General features: G+C 39.2%; 1 protein-coding gene and 1 pseudogene across 8 annotated transcripts in view; one reads left to right on the top strand and one right to left on the bottom strand.

The window, feature by feature from the left end:
* The window catches only part of RASAL2 (RAS protein activator like 2), a 397,112-nt gene that overhangs the window by 166,257 nt on the left and 208,674 nt on the right, over positions 1 to 22,181 (bottom strand). For all 8 annotated transcript variants that reach the window (XM_070768498.1, XM_070768499.1, XM_070768500.1 and 5 more), the window contains exon 3: positions 17,021 to 17,147. In XM_070768498.1, coding sequence (XP_070624599.1) covers positions 17,021 to 17,147 — 127 coding nt within the window. The remainder of the gene's footprint in view (positions 1 to 17,020; positions 17,148 to 22,181) is intronic.
* Positions 3,643 to 4,530, top strand: LOC109570519 (SREBP regulating gene protein pseudogene; annotated as a pseudogene).

Below are 22,181 nucleotides of genomic sequence, written 5' to 3'. Positions count from 1 at the left end.
TCCTCATGACTAACAAAAAACCTTTTGTAAAATGAGTGCTTCATGCGATGGCACCCCACTCCAGTACTCTTGCCTGGAAAATCCCATGGATGGAGGAGCCTGGTAGGCTGCAGTTCATGGGGTCTCGAAGAGTTGGACACGACTGAGCGACTTCCCTTTCACTTTTCACTTTCATGCTTTGGAGAAGGAAATGGCAACCCACTCCAGTGTTCTTGCCTGGAGAATCCCAGGGACGGGGGAGTCTGGTGGGCTGCTGTCTATGGGGCTGCACAGAGTCGGACAGGACTGAAGCGACTTAGCAGCAGCAGCATGGTATTGAACTCCCCCATCACCAAAACCTTATATATGGACTTTCCCCCACTGCCGCTTTGGAGCAGTCTCTCAGAGCTATGCTGCCTCACGGACTGCAGTCCTCATTTTGCTCCAGACAAAACTTAACTCACAACTCTGAAGTTGTACATCGTGTTTTAGTCAACAAGACTCAGCACAGCAAAAAATTAAATAATTTTTTAAAAAAGATCATTTTCTGTTATTAAAAGGATGTATTTTCTCTTACCATTCTGTATAGGAGCAAGATAATATTTAATAAAAGCTATTTACTACTAACAAAATCTTTTAGGAAAAAAAGCATAGGTGTCATGCTCACGAACACCACTATGGTTACAATATCAACTAGCACGCATGCTGTATCACTTCAGTTGTGTCCGACTCTTAGCAACCCATGGACTGTAGCCTGCCAGGCTCCTCTGTCCATGGGATTCTCCAGAAAAGAATACTAGAGGGGGTTGCCATGCCCTCCTCCAATCAACTAGCAGCACAGCTCAAGAGATCAGATCTGCCATGTGCAGCCAGGCACACTGAGTGCTATGACTTATTAACATGGACAGTGGCGCATACCAACTTCACACTTATCAGAACCAACTGTGGCAATTGCAGTAACTGTTTATAGTCCTTGCGGCCACGTAATGATGCTAATTCTCTGATTTCATTCCAAAAATATTTCTCTGAAGTGGATGTGGTTTTCCCTGCAGAGGGCGGCTAGAGGGAAAGAATATTTCCCACAGCTAAGATTATCTTTTACTTTGAAGTGTCTCACCTGAAAAAGTCAAGCAAAGGTTTCTCTAGTGTGTCTCATGTCAGTCATTTGCTCAACAATCAGTCACTCACTTATTCGGCAACAATGCACAAAACCTGTCAGTTGCCATGACAACACCAAAGTGAAGCTACAGTCTTGTCAACTAAGAAGTTCCAATCTGGTAAAGAAGATACACACCAACAACTTATTAAAAGGGTAAGGACATACTTTCAGTATTAGATGTAAAAGAGGAACTGCTTATCAGAGATAAATGCTATGAATTCTGATTAGTGGAATAAAGGAAACAATTGCCAAGAGGAGATATCTAACTGGGCCTCAGGACAAATGTGATTATCACAGATGAGGGAAGCAGAATGAGAGACTACAGTAAGACAACCAGGCTGATGGCCCAACGTGAGCAGAAGCCCAAGTATGAGAATGCATGGGGAACCTGAAGTAGACCTATGAGCCCAGAGAACCTAGAGAATCTGTGATGGGTAAAAAAAAGATGATGGGAGAGAGTCAAGTTCTGATCAGAATACAGAGAGACTTTAGTGTAATTGCAAATTTTAATTTTATCCTATAGACACTAGAGATCCTATAAAAAGCATTTAAAGAAATAAAGTAATATGAGACTTTCCTGATGGTCCAGTGGCCAAGACTCCACCCTCCCAATGCAGGGGGCCCAGGTTCGACCCTTAGTTAGGGAACTAGATCCCACATGCCCGTGCAGCAACTAAAGACCCTGCGTGCCCCAAGGAAAACTGAAGACCCTGTGTGCCACAGCTAAGACCCAGCACAGCCAAATAAGTAAATATTTAAGAGAAAGGGAAAAGAAAGAGCCAACAATAACTTAAAGAAAAAAGGAAAGAAATATGATTCAAAGAGGGCTTTTAAGAAGATAATGATGACCAAGCAGTGAAAGGAGATACATAGAAAGAAGAAAAGAGAACCGAGAGAAGAGATATACAATGCGCAGTTATTAAGATATCAATGGCACCCCACTCCAGTACTCTTGCCTGGAAAATCCATGGACAGAGGAGCCTGGTGGGCTGCAGTCCATGGGGCCGCTAAGAGTCGGACACGACTGAGCGACTTCACTTTCACTTTTCACTTTCGTGCACTGGAGAAGGAAATGGCAACCCACTCCAGTGTTCTTGCCTGGAGAATCCCAGGGGCGGAGAAGTCTGGTGAGCTGCCATCTATGGGGTCGCACAGAGTCGGACACGACTGAAGCAACTTAGCAGCAGCAGTAGCAGCATGTAGAAACAAATGAGTAAGTTAACGTTAGGAGGACTAGAAGGATGGTGGGCATTTAGCAGAAATTCAATCACATAAGAACAACAGGCTGTAGGGGAGGGAGGGGGTGAAGAAAGGAAATTATACAAAGAAAATGGCTTCAGTTTTGAACATTCCAGTAAAGATGTTCAGACGACCAATTGGGAATTCAGGTCTGCAACTGAGAAATTAAAGCCAGAAATAGAGACTTAAAAGTTATTAGAACCAAGGTGGCATTTAGAAACATGAAAACAGGCTAAGTCATCTACAGAGAAAGGACAAAGCAAGCAAAGAAGGGTAAGAATAAGACTTCACAAAAAGGGAAACAGTAAAGAAGGTACGGAGTGGGAGAAACACAACCAATAGAGAAAAACTGTTGCACAAGACAGGAGAGCTCTGAAGAGGGGAGGGAGTCGATCATCACAAACTCTGAAGAGAAAGAGTGCAAAGGACAGCAGTTTGGGAACTCACCACATCTCTGATATGACTGGAAATTTCGGGGGGGGGCGGTGAAATCAGATTTCAGGTTCAGAACAGAATTATCAGGTACTGAGTACAAATAAATTGCTTTTAGAAAAGGCAGATGAAGACCTGAGATAGCCTTAAAGTGTCCTAACTTCTAGTCAGTTCTAGAACCAGCTAACATAGTAAAAACTTAGAATCTGCTTGTGATTAGTGTTAGTTGCTCAGTCATGTCTGATTTAATGCAACCCCATTGGAGAAGGAAATGGCAACCCACTCTGGTGTTTTTGCCTGGAGAGTCCCGGGGACGGGGGAGCCTGGTGGGCTACTGTCTATGGGGTCGCACAGAGTCAGACACGACTGAAGCGACTTAGCAGCAGCAGCAGCATGGACTGTAGCCCACCAATCAGGCTCCTTTGTCCATGAGAATCTCCAGGCAAGAATACTGGAGTGGGCTGCCATCCCCTTCTAAGGGGATCTTCCCAACTCAGGACTCAAACGTGAGTCTCCTGCATTGGCAGGCGGATTTTTTACCATCTGAGCCACCAGGGAAGCCCTAGGGAATGTTGCCTCCCTGTTCCCTGTTGGGGAAACCAAACCCTGGTCTCCCACATGACAGGCTGGATACTCACCACTATACTAAGAGGATGGTGGATGTTAAGTCAATCAGTGAGAGAGCAGAACCAGGAGTGACTCAAGTATGCTATTTGGGTGTTAACTTATCTAGCTTCTATAATAGAGGGGACTGGTGCCCCCTTGAGCCATGGGGCTGCCGGCTGCATAGGAGCCATGCCACACAGGAGCAGGGCCCACATGCTCTTAACAGGATGGTAAACCTGGCGGCCACGATGTGGCACTGGCTCTTGTAGGAGAGGTGGGTGCTTGTCCTGGTCATCCGGCTTTTGCTCCTCTACTTCCTCACCAGCACCTTCAAGCAGGAGAAGAGGGCAGTAAGAGATCGGAATCTTCTCCAGGGTCAAGACCGTGATCAGCCCATTCCATGGAAAGTACAGTTTAACTGGGGCAATGCCAGTCAGTCCAGCAACCAGTGCAGAACTCCAATCAAGGGAAGCACCTCATCACGGACGAACATGGCTGCGTTTGTGAGAGGAAAGATTTGCTGCTGTGACAGCACTGTCTCTGACACAAAGCAGTACTGCTGTGGTAACTGCTTGTCCAGCGGCTGGGGAGCCCAACAAGCAGCTTCTCCTGGAGCGCTTCCTCAGCAGTGACATTCCAGAATCCCTCATGGCAGTTGAAGACCACTTTGAATTGTGCTTGGCTAAATGCAGGACCCCACCCCGGCCTCTTCAGGGGTAGGCCTTGAACACCCTGTCCTGACATCTAACATCATCTAGAGACTCAGATGCTCTTCCCCTCTCATCCTGAGCCAGCCTCCAGCAGCTGGCACCATGTGCGCTCAGCTTTCTTCCTAGTGGTACTTGGAGACGCTTGCTTACCTGTGTGGGGACACTGTCTTCACCAGAAATCTGCCTTGTTGTCCTGGGGGGTTCTGTCCTCACGGCCCATGCCCCTGTTGCAATGACTGCTCTGCTCAGCCATGGACAGCGGGAGCCTCAGGAAAGTCGCCAATGGGGTGGCCTCCTCCTTTTCTGTCACAGAAACCCTATCTTAAGGCAACTCCTAAGTAGAGATACATCTCACAACTGACTCTAAGTGCTGGCCCTTTATTGCTTTCAACACCAGGAAATGCGACGTACAGACCTTCAGTTTCCCTGTGATTTACAGAAAAGAACAAAATTCAAGTTTCCGTCAAGGTGCCTTAATAGACTCACATCTACCCTTCATGGGTGCTGGACATGAAGGCTGCTGGTCCACATGCTCGCGGTGCTCCTGTGTTACTAGTATGACACTAACCCTCTCTGGTCAAGATAGAGAGTCTATGGTCCTCAGATCAAGATGTCATGTGCTCCTGAATAGCAATGCTCTTTGCCCTCAGGAGTCATGTTACCACATGTTGTTCTTTCTCAGAGCCCCACACTAACCCCAGGATTGCGCAAGGTCTTCTTCCTTGCTCTTTTTTGGTTATTCAGCTGTTGCCTTTGAGGCAGGGCCCAAGCCCGCTTTCAGCATTTTTATCTCAGCAGAGCTTTCTCCTTGGGCCTTGTTTGCCTTTCTATATATTTCTGCAGTCTGTGTGGTAGAAATTTCCCTTAAATTCCTCCTATTACTTTCCTGCTGGCTCAGTGGCAAAGAATCCGCTTGCCAATGCAGGAGACACAGGAGACGTGGGTTCAATCCCTGGGTCGGGAAGATCCCCTGGAGGAAGGCATGGCTTTTCTTGCCTGGAAAAGCCAATGGACAGAGGAGACTGGTGGGCTACAGTCTGTGGGATCACAAAGAGTCAGGCACTACTGAGCATGGGGAAAACACACACACACACACCCCTTCTCACACTTATCTTCCCAAAGAAGTCTGTCCCCCTAAGTCAGCTTTCTTAGAGGGTGAACTGCGCGCGCGCACACACACACTACTTTTCACACTTATCTTTCGGAAGCAGTCTGTCCCCCTAACTCAGCTTTCTTAAAGAATGAACTGTCTGACAGTTGTTTGGCAGTTGTTTTTTGGTGTTAGATCCCAGAAAATCTATTCAGTTCACATTGGACTTTTAAGATTCTGTGTGTATTCACCAGTGCCAAATCACACTTTGTGTGTGTGGAAAATAAAATAGAGTAAAATTTATAAATTAAATGCTTATAATAATAAAGTTGGAGGAAGCTGATAAAAAGCATTTATCTATGTTGCTTATCACTTCAGGTCTAAGAGGATGTTACAACTAGGATTTAACAAACATGGAAACTTGCTTTAGTTATTGTCTGATTATTTATTTGCTTAGATTTCTATGTCCTTATTGTTAATTCAATCCCAAATTCACTTCCTGTTGTTTCACTCAGATATATCAGTGTGGTCTTCTTGGGGAAGTCCTCACAGCAGTCTTCTGACTGCTCCAGTCTATACTGGATGTCATTATTCTGAGGCTGTGTACCTGGGTTCTCCTTGCAGGGTTCTCCCAAGGGCTTCCTGTATCTCTCCCCTTGTTGGATATCCTATCCTATATCCCACAGCCTGCTCATTCTTGGTGGAGAATTTATCCCATTTAGCTTCAGGAGAAATGGTGTGTAGGAGGTAGTTTTTTTAACCTTGCATGTCTGAAAATGTCTTTATTATCGTGTGCTATTAGTGGCTTAGAGCTATATGGTACAGAATCCTGTACTGAAATAATCTTGCTTCAGAAGTCTGGAGCCTCCCTCATTATTTTCTAGCTTCTGGTGTTGCTGATGGAAGTCAGAAGCCATTCTGATTTCTGGTCCTTAGTTTGTAATGTCTTCCCTTTCGTTGGCAGTTTGCAGAATGGCCTCTTTGTCATCAGAGACAAACTGAAATTTCCCCAAAATTTGCCTTGTCATAGGCACTTAGTAATTCCTTTTAATCTGGAACGTCATATCCTTCAGTTGTGGGAAATTTTCTTAAAATATTTTGCTAGTGATTTCCTCCCCTTTGTTTTACTTTTTCTGGAACTCATTGTTTTGACTTCCTAATCTGATGCTCTAATTATTTTATCTTTTTTCCCCTTTATTTTCTGGGCTATTTCCTCATTTTCATCTTTTAACGCTCCTATTATTGAGTCTTATTTCTGTTATAATTTTTTAATACACAGCAGAAAGCGGTATTTTGGCTCTGTATTTAACATTCAGTTCTTGTCTCATGTATGTCCTATTTTCTCTCTCTGAAAATAATCACAACTTTTTTTAAAGTTTTCTATTCCCTGCATATCTCTGCTTCCAAATTTCTTTAATTACTTTTTCATTTGTTTTGGATTTTTTCTTCCATGCTAGAGGCTTTCCCTCCAACGACAACTAGCCTCGGGAATGTCAGTGTCCTTAGGTCTTTGCTCTTGGGCTGGTAAATTCTCCAATGACACTGATCTCTTGCCTGGAGGGTAAAGACAAAGTGAGGGAGACAGGTAGAGGAGTCTCATCAGTTCGCAGGTGTTCGTTTTATTCCCTTGTATTTGGTAAAATACCCTGTGCTCTCCATTTTGCCTGGTATGGCCCAGTCCAGAGACCCTTGCGTTTTCTCCCCCAGAGAACTGACCCGCAACCTTACATTAGGGTAGAGATAGGGGTGGGAAGAGCGACTGTCTAGTGGTCTTGGGAAGAGGAGAAGACTGAGGGATCCACTACTATACATTCCTGAGGCCATCGATTCCTGGACTATTGGAAGAATCTGTGGTAAAAATCAGATTGGTTCTTGGCTTTCTTTGCTGCTAGATTAAGAACTGGCTTTCTCAGGTCAGGTAGGTCATTTACCACGCTCCCTTTGCTTTCCAGCATTTGATTTATTATTATGTATTATTGGTTTTTGTGGTTGTTTTCTTCTTTGCCATTTTCCTTATTCTTGAAGGACTATGTCTTTAAAGGAATATCCCATTACTATAGCTGTAGTGAGGTTTCTGAAAGGAATACAAGTACATGCTTATGTTCAATCAACCATTTTTCTCCCCAGAAGTCTAGGCTGAATCAAAAACCATTCCTGATTGTTTACACCACTCGTTACCATTCCCACCCAATTCTCCAGTCACCAGAGTGGTTGACTGAGGTCAGTATTTCCTCAGAACAAGTTGAGAGTGGCCCCTCACCTGGGCATCCCATTTTAGAGGGCTCTAAGTAAAAAAAAAAAAAAAAAAAATTTATTAGACTAACTTAAATATTAACACATATGATACAGCTTTCTAAACTCAGCAAGTAGCTCATCCACAGTTAAACACTGACTTCCTTCATTTCTCCTTCCCCAGTTCTTCTGGACTTGCAGCAACCCTTACAATAAATACTCTGTACAAATGACTTAACTGAGTCAGAAAAGGAATCTTTTACTTAAGACACCTTACTGACATCTGTTGGATATTTTACAAAATAAGGACAAATCAACAATGACAATTAAATGACACACACCCCTACTTGTAGGTGTACAGCACAACCAGATGGGCAGCACCGCCTTTGAATCACCTTTCACAAAACTAAACTAATCTCTACTATTCCAGGATGAGGGTGAGGAGGAAGATAAAAGGACAAATCAGGAATCTAAACATTCCTTTATAACTTAGAAGAATTGTGGTCTGACACCTTGACTTAAAACCCATTTCTTCATTTAAAAAATGAACATTTAGCTGTTCATCTAAACTTAGCTCATAAGAGTGAAATAAAAAGGACTTTAGTACCAGCAGGCCTGCAGCCACTGAATGAGGCAGAGCGTGGCAGCCTTCGGGGCCGGGGCCAACCCCATCCATCAGCCCAGCTACCATAGTCCCAACACAACAGAAAGGCCCACAGAGCCCATGCAGGGGCCTCTGGTGACCAGGCAGAGTGGACTGCTAGCCTCAAACAATGTCTCCTATATAAGTCACTTACCCAAAATCAGGAATGTAACTGACCTACTTAATACAGGGGAAGAGAATTAGGCAAAATAAGGAGACAGAAGAATATGTCCCAAACAAAGGAATAAGACAAAGTTCCAAAAGAAGAACTAAGCAAAGAAGACATGAGCAATCTACCCAATAAAGAATTCAAGGCAATGACCTCATACAAACGTGCTCAGTGAACTTGGGACAAGAATAGATGAAGAGAGTGAAAAGTTAAGAGTTAGAAAATACAAAGAAGAACCAAACAGAGTTGAAGACTACAATAACTGAAATAAAAAACATATTAGAAGGAATCCAAAGCAGATTAGATGGTGTGGAGGAACAACTCAGTGAAGCAAAAGACACAGCAGTGGAAGTCACTCAAGCGGAATAGAAAAAAACACAAAAGAATTAAAAAAAAAACATAAGGGTAGTTTTGAAAATACCTCTGAGACAACATCAAGTGCGCTAACATTCACATGCTACCAAAAGGAGAAGAAACAGAGAGGGGAGGGCAGAGAACTTACTTGAGGAAATGATAACTGAAAATTTCCCTAATCTGGGAATGTCTATAAGTAGTTAAGGGATAGACACAACAAAAGATGTAAAGTATGATGTCACAACATTAAACCTGGTAGGGAGTGTTAAATGTAGGGTGGTTAAAATGTGCTCAAAGTTAAGAGAGCATCAGTGTAAAACCATCACATGTAAACAGGTTGTTACACATGAACTGCATGGTAAGTACAAACTGAAAATATGTAACAAATACACACCAAAACGGGGGAAAGGAACCCAAACATAACACTAAATTCCACGAAAAGAAAGCCAGGATAGCAATACTTATATCAGAAGAAATACACCTTAAAACAAAGACAGGAGACAAACAAGACGTTACATAATGATAAAGGGATCGATCCAACAAGAAGAGTTAACAATTGAAAATACCTATGCATCCCACACAGGAGTACCTAAATACATAAAGCAAACATTAGAGGAAAAAATTGTCAGTAACACAACAATAGAAGGGGGCTTTAATACACCAATTACCTCTGTGAACAAATCATCTAGACAATCAATAAAGAAACACTGGCCTTAAATAGCACATTAACCTATTTGAATGTAAAAGAAATATACATAGAACAGTCCATCCCAAAGCAGGAGAATACACATCCCTCTCAAGTGTACATGAAACATTCTTTGGGATAGATCACACCTTAGGTCACAAAACAATATCAGTATATTTAAGAAGACTGAAATCATGTTTTCTGAACATAACAGTATGAGACTAGAAATCAACCACAAGAAAAAAACTGCAAAAACTACAAACATATGGAGGCTAAACAATATGTTAGTAAACAACCAATGGATCATTGAAGAAATCAAAGGGAGAATAAAAAAAGTAATACCTGGAGACAAATGAAAATGAAAACACAATGATCCAAAACCTATGGGATACTGCAGAAGCAATTGTAAGAGGGAAGTTTACAGTGATACAAGTCTACCTCAATAAACAAGAAAAATCCCAAATAAACAATCTAGCCTTAGACATAAGAGAGGAACTAGAAAAATAAAGAACAAGCAAAATCCAAAGATAGAAGAAAGTCATAAAGATTAGAATAGAAATACAAGGAGACAAAAGAAAAAAAAGATCAGTGAAACTAAGAAGAGGTTCTTTGAAAAGATAAAAATTGATAAACCTTAGCTAGACTCATAAAGTATATGAATAAAAAGAGAAGGATCACATAGATAAAATCAGAAATAAAAGAGCTTTGATCGACAGCACAGAAATACAAAAGACCATGAGATTACTATGAACAAGTATATGCCAATGAAATGGACAACCTGGAAGAAATGAACAAATTCCTGGAAATATACAATTCCCCAAAACTGAATTAGGAAGAAACAGAAAATATGAACAGACTGATTGCCAGAAAACTGAATCAGTAATTTAAAAAAAGCTCCCAACAAACAAATGTCCAGGGCCAAAGGGCTTCACAGGTGAATGTTATCAAATATTTCAAGAGTTAATACCTTTCTCAAACTATTCCCAAAAAGTGAAGAGCAAGGAATGCTTCTGAACTCATTCTATGAGGCCACCCTTGCCCTGATACCAAAATCAGAGAGACATGACCTCCCCCCAAAAATAAATAAAATAACAAAGATTATAGAACAATATCACTGATGAATATAACATGCAAAAAATCCTCAGCAAATATTAGCAAACTAAATTCAACAATAAAAGAATTATATACCATGATGAAGTGGACTTTATCCCAGGGAAGCAAGGACAGTTCAATACCAGCACATGATACACCATGTTAACAAATTGAAAATAAAAATCATATGATCTCAACAGATGCAGAAAAAGCTTCCAACGAAATTCAACATCCATTTTGATAAAAACTCTCAACAAACTGAGTATAAAAGGAACATACATCAACATAAGAAAGACCATACAGACAAACCCAGAGCCAACATCATATGAAACAGTGAAAAGCTGAATTTCCTCTAAGATCAGTAACAAGACAAGGATGCCCACTCTGGTCACTTTTATTCAATACAGTACTTGAAGTCCCAGTACAGCAGAAAAGAAATGAAAGGAATCCAAACTGGAAAGGAAGAAGTAAAACTGTCACTTTGTAGATGGCATGATACTATGTATACAAAATCCTAAAGATGCCACCAAAAAAAACTATCAAATAAATGAATTTAGTAAAACTGCAGGCTACAAAATTAACATAAGAAATCTGATGAGTTTCTATACACTAACAAAGAACTATTGTTAGGAAAACAATCCCATTTACAACTGTATCATAAAGAATAAAATACCTAGGAATTAATCCAACCAAGGGTTAAAAGACTTGCAGTCAGAAAACTATAAGATATTGCTGAGAGAAATTAAAGACAACACAAACAAATGGAATTCTCACAGATGGAAAGAATTAATATTTCCAAAATGATCATACTACCCAAAGCAATTTACAGATTCAGTGCAATCTCTATCAAAATACCAATAACGTTTTTCACAGAAATAGAACAAAATGTCCAAAAATTTGCATGAAAACACAAAAAACCCTAAAATAGTCAAAACAATATCAAGAAGGAAGAACAAAACCGGAGGAATCACATTCCTTGATTTCAAACAGTGGTACAAGCTACAGCAATCAAAATAGCATGGGACTGGCATAAAAACAGACGCAGAGATCAAGGTAAGACAAATAAACTCAAGCTTATATGGTCAGTTAACCAAAGAAAAGGAGGCAAAAATATATAATAGGGAAAAGACAGCCTCTTCAATAAATGGTGTCGGGAAAACTGAACAGCCACATGTACAAGATTCAAACTGGACTACTTTCTCACACCATACGCAAAAATAAACTAAAAATGAACTAAATACCTAAATGTAAGACTTAAGATCATAAAACGTCTAGAAGAAAACATGGGCAGTATGCTTTTTAACACTGCTGTTAGCAGTATTTGTTGGAGTTGTTGCCTTAGGTGAAATAAGCAAAAGCAAAAATAAAGAAATGGAACTACATTAAACTAAAAAGCATTTATACAGCAAAGGATATATAATCACAATTTTACACATACAAATTTAATAGCCAATTTAAATGCTGACTGCTACCGTACACAGATATTATTTATCAACATTTAAAATTCGATCTGAAAAAAAAAAAATAAATAAAAAAAAATAAAATTCGATCTGAGAAACAGACCCAAAGACTTAGAGAACAAACTTATGGTTACCAGGGGGAAAGGGAACGGTAGATCGGGAGTCTGGGATTGACACGTTCACACTGCTATATTTACAACAGATAACCCACAAGGACCTACAGGATAGCACAGGGAACTCAACTCAATATTCTGTAATAAACTAAATAGGAAAAGAATTTGAAAAACAAGGATAGATGTATAGTGAATCACTTTGCCATACACACGACACTAACACAACATTGTTAATCAACTATCCTCCAATATTAAGTAAAAATTTTAAAAATTAATGTGAAAAAATAAAATTCTATTATTTGAAAAATGGAAGGATATGTTTCTTGCAATATTAAATCTTCATTACTCTCATTTTCCCTTTTTTCAATACTATCATTACCATCCTATACCTCGAAGACTCTAGCATCTTTAAAATCTTTCTAAGTTATCTGGATACTCCTAATAGTGAATGTCTTGGGAATAAAAAAGATAGTCATCATTATTTTATACATAAAATCAGATCTCAGGTTAATTTAATAAACAGAGTCAAAGCTAAGATCTGAATAATCAATATCCTCTATAATTTTGATTAAATGAGTTATCCTTTCCAATAATTTCATTTAGGTTTTGGAGAGTATATTCTTTTAATATTCATTTTCTTCAAAATTTCCTCAAATTTTCATCACATGGGTCAATAAACAGGAAAACATCAGTGCAAGGTTAGTTTTTCCTCAAGGTTTTTCCAATTTAGTTTCCCTCTTTTTGGTGGTATTATTTTAGATCTTGTGTTCAACTTTATTTACACAAACATGAAAACTGTGCGTTAGCTACCACTGACTCTAAGACTTTTGATATTTTTTCCCCTATGCTTGATAACATGTACCAAGGGCATCCTATGTGAAATTGTAATTTTTAAGTACACTTAAGTTGGACAGGGAGGCCTGGCGTGCTGTGATTCATGGGGTCACAAAGAGTCGGACACGACTGAGCGACTGATCTGATCTGATCAGATATTTCCAGGTTTTGAGGACACCATGATAATGAAACAAATTTAATGTCACAAGCACAGTTTTTTTTAAAATCCAGAGATTTTGTAAGTAAGATCATGGGGTACTTTTAAGATTTTATCACAATGTAATAAAACAGAGGCATGAAGATCTCTGCAGCTTTGAGTTACTAGATATTTGGTTTTAAACATGTCAGTTCAATTTCATTTTTGAGAACTGAGCAAAGGTGCAGTAATGAGGGTTTGCACTTTCTAATCAAACCAGCTTCATGAGGACGTTTCTGATGTTACCTACAAGCAAGATTCTAGCTCATCTCAGGCTCTGACTTTGCTCTGCCCACTTGAGCATCAAAGCATTAACTTTACTGGAATGTCAAAGAAGTGCAACCACCAGACCGGACAAGGTTCTCAATTCATCTTTGTGCAATCCCCCAGCCAGGCAGCAGACAGCACACGGCAGTAGAGACTCATTTTCTTCTATGTATCTATGCATCGCAAAAATGGTGCCTATGGTTCAGCTTCCTCTTTCTCCCATTTAATAATGTTCTTAAAAGCTATCCAATGGCTTTTTAAAAAGCTGAATTCATATAGGTTATATTTACATTGAAAATGAATATTTACCAATTCATGTGGTCAACTTACATACCTCCCTGTATTGTTTTTATGCAAAGACTCTACCATCTGAAGAAGTGATTTGCTTTTGAAAATTCAGCAAATTGTGCTTTTGCATGGTTTGAAAAATCTTTTTTCTGATGAATAAATTAAAATCTGGATACTGTTACCAGGGGAAAGTAGTTTTTTTCTTGGTTTACTAAATTTGGAAATGGGTACTTTAGGCAAGATGTTCATACACCTTAAAAAAATATCTCACTTTCAGGAGAAAAGAATTCGCTGCATCAAAATGTTGTGCCAAATGCCATGGTAAATATAAATTTTGAGCGTCTGGGGTAAACTCCTGAATGCAAGAGACTGGGAACTAGTGAGTGAGAAGGACATTCTATGCTTATCTATTCCCCACCTGCCTCTTCACACACACTTTCTTCTTCTGAGTTCTTGACATTTATTAGGTTCCTCAAAACTGTGCATTTGCTCATGCTGAACAATGTGAGAGGCAGAAATACAGGCCTTCCCACCTTTTTTACATTCAAGTTTCTTTACCAGTTTGCAATCTCCAAAGTACAGTAAATTGGCAGCCACTAACGAAAGTTCTTCACAGATCCTTTACACTCATAGAGCTCTTTTCTGTTACAAATTCTCTGAGGTAGAATAAAAGGTGCATGTTTTTCATGAGTGGGTAATTCTCCATAGCTGACTGCCTCACACCTGAAATCAAAATGCATGCCATGGTTTCACATCCGCAAAAACTGATCTGTCCTCCCTGGAGTTACTCTACTGGAGAGGAAGAAAGAGAGAGCTTGCAAAGGGAAAGAACCCTGCAAAACAGAAGGGCTTCCCGGCACACCTGACTGACTCATTTGCAAACAAAATTCTTGTACTGTCATTCTTCTCTGGTCCGTTCTTTACTAACGCTTCCTCATCTTCCTAACCTCTAAATGTTCCAGGGCTTAGTCTTCAACTTTTCCTTTCTACCTAAATACCCTTCCTTGATGATATCATTCAATCTCATGGCTTCAAACACCATCTATTTGCTAAAAGTGTGTGATCTGTATCTCCAGTCTGCACTCCTCCCTTAATTTCCAGACTCACACATTTCTACTTGTGTATCTAATAAGATCCTCAGACTTAAGATGTCCAAACTGAGCTCCTAGTCAGTCCCACTTTCAAACTTGTTTCTCCCAGTCTTAAAAAATGACAACCTCATTCTTCTGGCTGCTCTAGCCAAAGTTCTTCACTCCTCCATTTCTCACTTCTCACATCCAATCCAATGAGCAAACTGGCTTGCTGGCTACACCTTCAAATATAATCTGGTCACTTCTCAGCCCTTCTGCTACTACCATTATGGCCCAAGTTCTTTCATCTCTTTTCCAGATTATTGCAGTAGCATACTAATTGGTTTCTAAACTTCCATTCTTGCTTCCCTGGTCTCAATATAAAAGTCTACGGCTTCCCCCTCCCAGAGTAAAAGCCAAAGCTCCCACAATTACCTCTAAGACCTTTATGATCTGCCAAAGAGCTCAATGCTGTCATCGCCAACTACATCTCCAAACCACACACAATGTACCACAATAACAGCATATACTGTCAACAGTCATCAATAATCTATCTTCCTCAAAGAATTTTCTAAAGGCAGGGATCTTATCTTGTACCTCTTTTCATTCTTAGGGACTGGCATAAAATATATATACATATGTATATCTGTGTGTGTGTGTATATATATATAGAGAGAGAGAGAGAGAGAGATACAGCAATTACTCAATTAAATATTTGACAATGGGAAATTCTGCCTCAAGACAAATCACTGGGAAATAAAAATAGAACAACAGAATAATTATCTAATTCAACATCAGATTGGCAAGTAAGGAAGAAAGGCTCTGAAAGAATCTTTTCCTCTCTAAAATTTATGAGTGATAACTCCCAGTGCTAAATTTAGGAAATCCACTCCAAAAATGATGATGGATGAGCATGAATCAAGATGGCTGCCAAATCTGTTTTCAAGAACAGAAGGTAGAGGGCTGGCTCTGGAGTACACATCTTAGTCACTTCATCTTAGTTTGTCTTTAGGACCTGTACCTGGAATGTTGGCCATAAATTTAACAATGTACTATATATTCCCTTTCTATAAAATCACAATAATCACTCAGACTATAATTGCACTTCCTCAAAATCAACTGATTTTTGTGGATCAAAGCATGAATAGTGAGAGAATCCTAGAGAAGGTGAGAAAGAGAGTCATCAACATAACATTACAAATAATGACAGCAAAGGAGTTGAAAGAAGGCAACTCTGAGCTAGTCCAGTTCACACAAAACTTATATGTGAAATACAAACAGGCTATAAAATGGTCACACCCAGACAGGTTTGCAACATAACTTAAGCCCACACCTAAACTGGTTTCAACACATTTTAAAGAAGTATAATGGAAACAGGATCAGAGGAAAATCTGATTCTTCCAAGTATGACCCCTTGAAGAAGTGTTTGCTAACCTGACTAATGTCTAGAAAAGCAACAAATGTCACAGGATAAAAAGGGAACTAAAGGATTCAAATTCTGACAAAGTTCCATTTAGAAAATGAAAAGATATGAAGAAAAAGGCAAAAACAAACAAACAAATCTTGATTTTAAAAACTACAGCAAAATCACAGAATTATCCATACTAACAAAAAATGATTGTTTTACCTACCTACAAAGTATCTATGACTAAACGTCTAGGTGCACTAAACAACCCTACTGCTACAGTGTAAAAACACCAAAACAACTCCTGTGTTTCAAATTCTTTCATTATTTCATTTAATATTATTTATATTCCCTTAAAATTACCTGACTATTTTAATTATCTAAATATCCACTGGTAAGTATGAAAAGGCCAAACAGATTCATTTGGTGAGAAACAGAGAAAGAACTGCTTTGACACTGACAGTAATTCCCTTAGTATGTAACAATTCAAGTGGGGTTTTTGATGTCTCCCTTGTGTCAGCCACTCTAAACACAAGCCTGAAAATAACTTACATAGGCCCTATATAATTGGCTCAGGTAAATTAGCCTAATCCGACTCTACACTATGCAAGACAACACCAGTAGTTATGTGCACAGGATACAAGCCATTCAATACTGTTTTCAACCAAAACTGACTCCCTAGTGCCTCAACAGGACCATCTAACACTCTTTACAAATTTAAAGCCAAGCAGTAAAACCAGAAACAACACATCAATCGACATGCCTAGGATTTTTCTACAACCACGCTAGCGCTCAGATAAATTTTATCTCTGTAAAACAACTTTGCTATCGCTTGGTTATAAAGAATAAAACTTTCTAATGACCTCTGACTGTATTTTAAAGTACTTACTTAATACTAAATCCAAGATGTTTTCTTTTATTGTAACACTCTCAATAACAAGTCCATAAATTACCGGATAAAAATTAGTCATTTCTTTCCTTTTGCATAGTAGCTTACCCAGTTTAGTGGCGCCCTCTGGTGGGTATTCAGGAAACTGACCCTCGGAAGGAACACTGACAGTTCTCCGCAGGCATCGCCCTTTGGTGGAATCCGCCTGCTGTTCTTGTCCTCCGTCCACAGGTATCTAGTAAACAAAAAAGAGATGAAGCTTAATTGTGCCATGAGTACCTTCTGAGCGAATGACATTTTTAGGTGATGATGGTAGGAGTGTGCAATCATCAGAGGAAAACAGAAGAAATGGAGAAATAAAGTCTACACAATGGTTAAAGTATTACTAACCCCTTTCAGGAAGCTTTTCTTTAAAAAAGAAAACTGAAAGATCAGGAAAGGTGAGTATGTAAATGAGCTTTTGCGAAGTATGTACAAATCACATTCAGGTGTGTATCTGCTTGAGGAGCTTGGAACACAAAAACAAGACACCCACACAAGTTAAGATTCTTTCACATCAGAAACCTGTGCACGAGTTCCAATTCTGCCCACCATTCAGTAAGGAAATGGAAATACAACAAATACAACCAACCAGAAAGATTTTGCTCCAAAATTCTCGTAAAAGAAGGTTTTGTTAAACAAAAGTAGTAAAATCACCCCAATTTTCTCCAATTTTAGAAGCACTTAGAGATAGTTAATAAAATACTAGCATATATTCTTCCACAAGTGAGACTAGTTTTTGAAATTCTAAAAAATATTTTTTTCTAGCGTAATTTTTCTTTCTGATTGTACACGTGGAATGAGAACTACAAATGGTATAAACGATGTTTGATGCCATTAACTATTTTATAATTTACAGACCGGTAATCATTGTGAAGTAATGAGATGGCTCGAAGTTCCTTTTTCTTCCCCCAGTAAGACCAAGTCATCTTACTTTGGGAGAAGGGCAAAAACTTTTCACAATGAGATTTTATTAGTAACCTCTATCGGAATTAAGAATAGTGTTCATAACATCTTAAATAGTTTGGCAAACTATGTCAAGAATTATGGTACCGAGGCCTCAGAATCATGCCCCCGCCCCTCACTCAAATGGACACTAACCGCCCTTATCTGAGTTTCAGGCTCAATCACAAACAGAGGAAGTTACAGAGAGAAAAAAAAGAACTGGCTAGGGCCAAGTAGGCCCAAGATGGCGGAAGACCTGATCTCTGGTGGACCTTGATCTTCATTATTCGTTCACTGTTACTGTATTAGCATGCTACATGACACACCCACGAGCGCCCTGACAACTGGCAATCGCCGTGACAACTGGAAAAGTCCATATAAGGACTGAAAAGGAGTGCCCCTCAGTCCTGTGTACAAACCACACCCTTGTTCTCAGATAGCTCATGAATATTCCTCCTTCTCTTTACCCAATTCTGTCCTTTTCACCTCAACCCTTCTATATAAAAGGTGTCTCCACCTGAATGAGGTTGAGAAGTTGATTTGCGAACTAAATTCTCAGAAGTCTCTATTTCTGTGGTCACTGAATAAACTATGTGCCATTCTATTCTCAGCACCAGTTTCGCTATTATTGGTTGTGTGAATCTGAGTGGAAAAAGAACCTCCTTGACCAAGACCCCTCGGCCTAGATCAGGACCCCGGTGTGGGTGCAGGCAACCAATTCGGCAACAATTAATCATAGTCTCTAATTCTTATGGCTCCAATATAGACATTTTTAAACAGATTTCAATAATGACTAGTATTAGGTTCCTACCATGCACAAAGCTAAGGAATTTACATGTGCGACATTATGAGGGAGCTATTATTATTATCTTCTTTTTACAGAAGAATAATTTATTTCTCCAGGTGATTACTATGGGCACATCAATTGATCCAGCCAAACTGGGACAGATACAAGCTTAAGTGTATCTGCTTCCTGCTTCGCCTCAGTAATTCAAGTCCTATGACTGGGTCAAGGGGACGATACCAAAGGAGGTTTTCTCTGCGTTACTGCGAGTCTGAAGAGCAAAATTCTCATGTCTTCATAGGACTGAAAATTTTCACACTTTATAAGACTAAAAATTCCCCGTTTCCTCATTGCTATAACTACAGTTACTGCTAGTGGCATTAAGAAAAGTAAAATTCTAAAACATAAGGGAATATCAAATAATAGCATCAGTAAAGACATTAACTCTTCCAAAAGCTCTGTAATAGAAAACTTTACGAACAGTAATCTAAGTCATCTACCCCTTTCAGGATGGAAATGATCTCTACTTAAATAATTAAAAGAGTAGTGCCCAGAGGTTAAATAACCCCCTCCTAGTAGGGAAGGTAAAAATGTATCCCCTTCCTGACGTAGGACAGAATGGAGGTAAATTTGGGGGGAAAAAAAAGTAGTTTGGATTTTTGAACAAACAGATGAACCTAAATAAACATAACTATTTTTGCAATAGTTCCCCCCAAATGCCTATTATCTGAATTAATGAAGACCTAAGCCACAGAGAAAAAAGGAGTTATTTTTTTATATTTTAGGAGGGAATGACCTACAGTCTTTTCTGTGGAAATTCATAAAGGCCATAACCAGGAAAAAGAAAGACATGGTTTCCATTATCACATATTTTATCTGTATCATATCGAAGAAGAGAATAAATAAAATATGTCAAGCATCTTATTGGGCCTAAATGTCACTCACAGTTATATTCTCAAAGTTTCAATGCAGAATTTTTTTTTCCCACAGTTGAAACTTAAAATATGATGAATGATTTTATTCACAGCATCACTCTTAAGTTTAGGGCATTTTATTTCTGACTCAATATAAGGGAGAATAGTGTTTACTTTTATTCTGAATGTGTTTCTTAAGAATCATTTCCTTTTACAACACCATTGATTTGCTTCTTACATAAATTATCCTTTTAAAGATATTGACCTGCTTCTTAAAAGTTAGAGGTATAATATTTTAGGTATCTTCAAATGAACTAAGCAAGAGTTTTACAAATCTCAGCCATACAGCCAAAGAAAATTAGTTTTAAAAAAGACAGCTTTAAAAAAACAATTTTTTCCATTCCAATTGTCCTAATTTAGCTTACTAGCTCACATTTACTTGTATACTGAATTACTCTAAAAGTTGTGCATCTTTCAGGTTCTATAACATGAGAGAAATTTTTATCTTTCTTTCAACCTCTCTTGGCTTATACTGTGCGTCTTCTGACATTTCTTTTTCTTCAAGGAGAGTGGTGACCACCACTGTCTTTGGCTGCCTATTGTCCAATGTTTGAAAAATAGTTGCTATGTATATTTCTTGGTCCAGTCTTGTGTTGTTTACAATGGGAGGGCTAATCTTACACCAGTTACTCCATCACAGCTGGTGCCAACTGCCTCCGGTTCTTTTTTTTCCAAACTACTAATATAGTCTCTTTGTTGGCGATAATCTGCCCCTTAAATCTATTCTGTATGTGGGATAACAGAGTATTTCAAAAATGCAATCGTAACCATGTCATTCTGAGGCTTAACGGCCTTCAGTTGCTCTCCTTTGCAGTGGTCTTCAAAGAAGAGATGGTATGCTCGCTCGTATGTGGACATGACAAGAAGGGTACCTCTCTGCTTCAGTTCAGTTCAGTCGCTCAGTTGTGTCCGACTCTGCGACCCCACGGACTGCAGCACGCCAGGTCTCCCTGTCCATCACCAACTCCAGGAGTTTACTCAAACTCACGTCCATTGAGTCAGTGATGCCATCCAACCATCTCATCCTCTGTCATCCCCTTCTCCTCCTGCCCTCAATCTTTCCCGGCATCAGGGTCTTTTCAAATGAGTCAGTTCTTCGCATCTCTGCTTCAACCACACTCTAATCTGGAGTTTACCTGCTGTACAGGGCTTCTGTGTAAGCTTTTCTACAAAGAAAGGGTTGTTCTGCTAAAAGTGTCTTAAAACTACTATCTTACAGAGTAAGTACAAGGTTCCTGATATAGTATACCAGGTTTTCCACAATCTGGCCACTGTTTGGGTATCCAGCTTTGCACTTTACACATTCTAGGAACACCAATTTGCTTGCGTTTCCCTAACATATTCCCTATGTTGTAGTTCAGTGCCTTTGCTGAGTTTGTTGTCTCAGTCTGAAAGATTTTTTTCTCAGTTTCTTCTCTGTTCCATACCTGCCAGGTCACTCTGATCACCCTGAGACCTAGGACAGGCACTGCCTCTTCAGGAACCTTCCCTTCTATCAATCCCCTAAGGGCAGGTTAGGGCACATCTCCTGAGATTTCTCCAATAACACATCTTTCTCTGCCACTATACTTATACATGGGATCATAATTATTCATCTGTGCAACTGATTCCACATAAGTTAACAGCTTTACTTACCAGTAGATTCTCAAACCTTAAAACAGTTACAACTCACAAATGAATAAATGAATATTTGATAGGTAGATATGGAGGCCATTTTACGCAAACGAAAAAATACAACATCAGCCAAGACGTTGGTAAATATACTATTTTTTTTTTACTTTTGGAACCTGGAGTTAGTCAATTTAGCTAGAGCCTCTTAAGGCGGAGAAGTGGGAGAGAATACCAAAATACATTATAACCACATGGGAGGGCTTTAATACCAGGCCATGCATAATTCAGGAAGCACTGGGAAACCATTCAAGATTTTAGATCAGAGGAATAGTGGTCTCTTAATTGGTCTGCCTCCTTCCTATCTTTCCCTCTTCCAATACATCCCACAGATTAATATTCATAACACATAACTCTGACCCCTTTCCTTTCTTAAGCTTCCTTTGGTAATTGGCCATTGCCAACAGCATCTTAATGACAACAGACTATAGTCCTTTAGAATAAACAGATTTCTTTCTTTTATTCTATCCAGTTTACTTGTGCTATTTATCAAATGCCATTTTAAAATTATTTATCCTATTCCCACAACTAAATTTGGTACTGGAGAGAAAGGAAAGAATTGTGTCTTATTCTCTGTAACTCTGAACAGTGAATTCACATACAGGGGCACATTATGTATCTGCTGAATAACTTAAAAGCAGCTCTGAATGAAATATGCCATGGGTAGTTTACTCCAAGATAAGTAACACTTGATTTTAGATATTTGCACAAAGCCTAACTGCTATTTTCATCAATACATCTGAGTGTAAATACTGCTTTCTGAAAGGAAGAAAAATATTTTAAAAATATTTTGAAATTGCATTATTACTACTTTGAAGCCTTTACACTAGCATCCCAGCTTTTAAAACTCCAGATACAG

The sequence above is a fragment of the Bos indicus genome, chromosome 16 (assembly GCF_029378745.1).
Source record: "Bos indicus isolate NIAB-ARS_2022 breed Sahiwal x Tharparkar chromosome 16, NIAB-ARS_B.indTharparkar_mat_pri_1.0, whole genome shotgun sequence".
Taxonomy (NCBI): domain Eukaryota; kingdom Metazoa; phylum Chordata; class Mammalia; order Artiodactyla; family Bovidae; genus Bos; species Bos indicus.
This window is presented reverse-complemented; position numbering and strand designations above follow the sequence as displayed.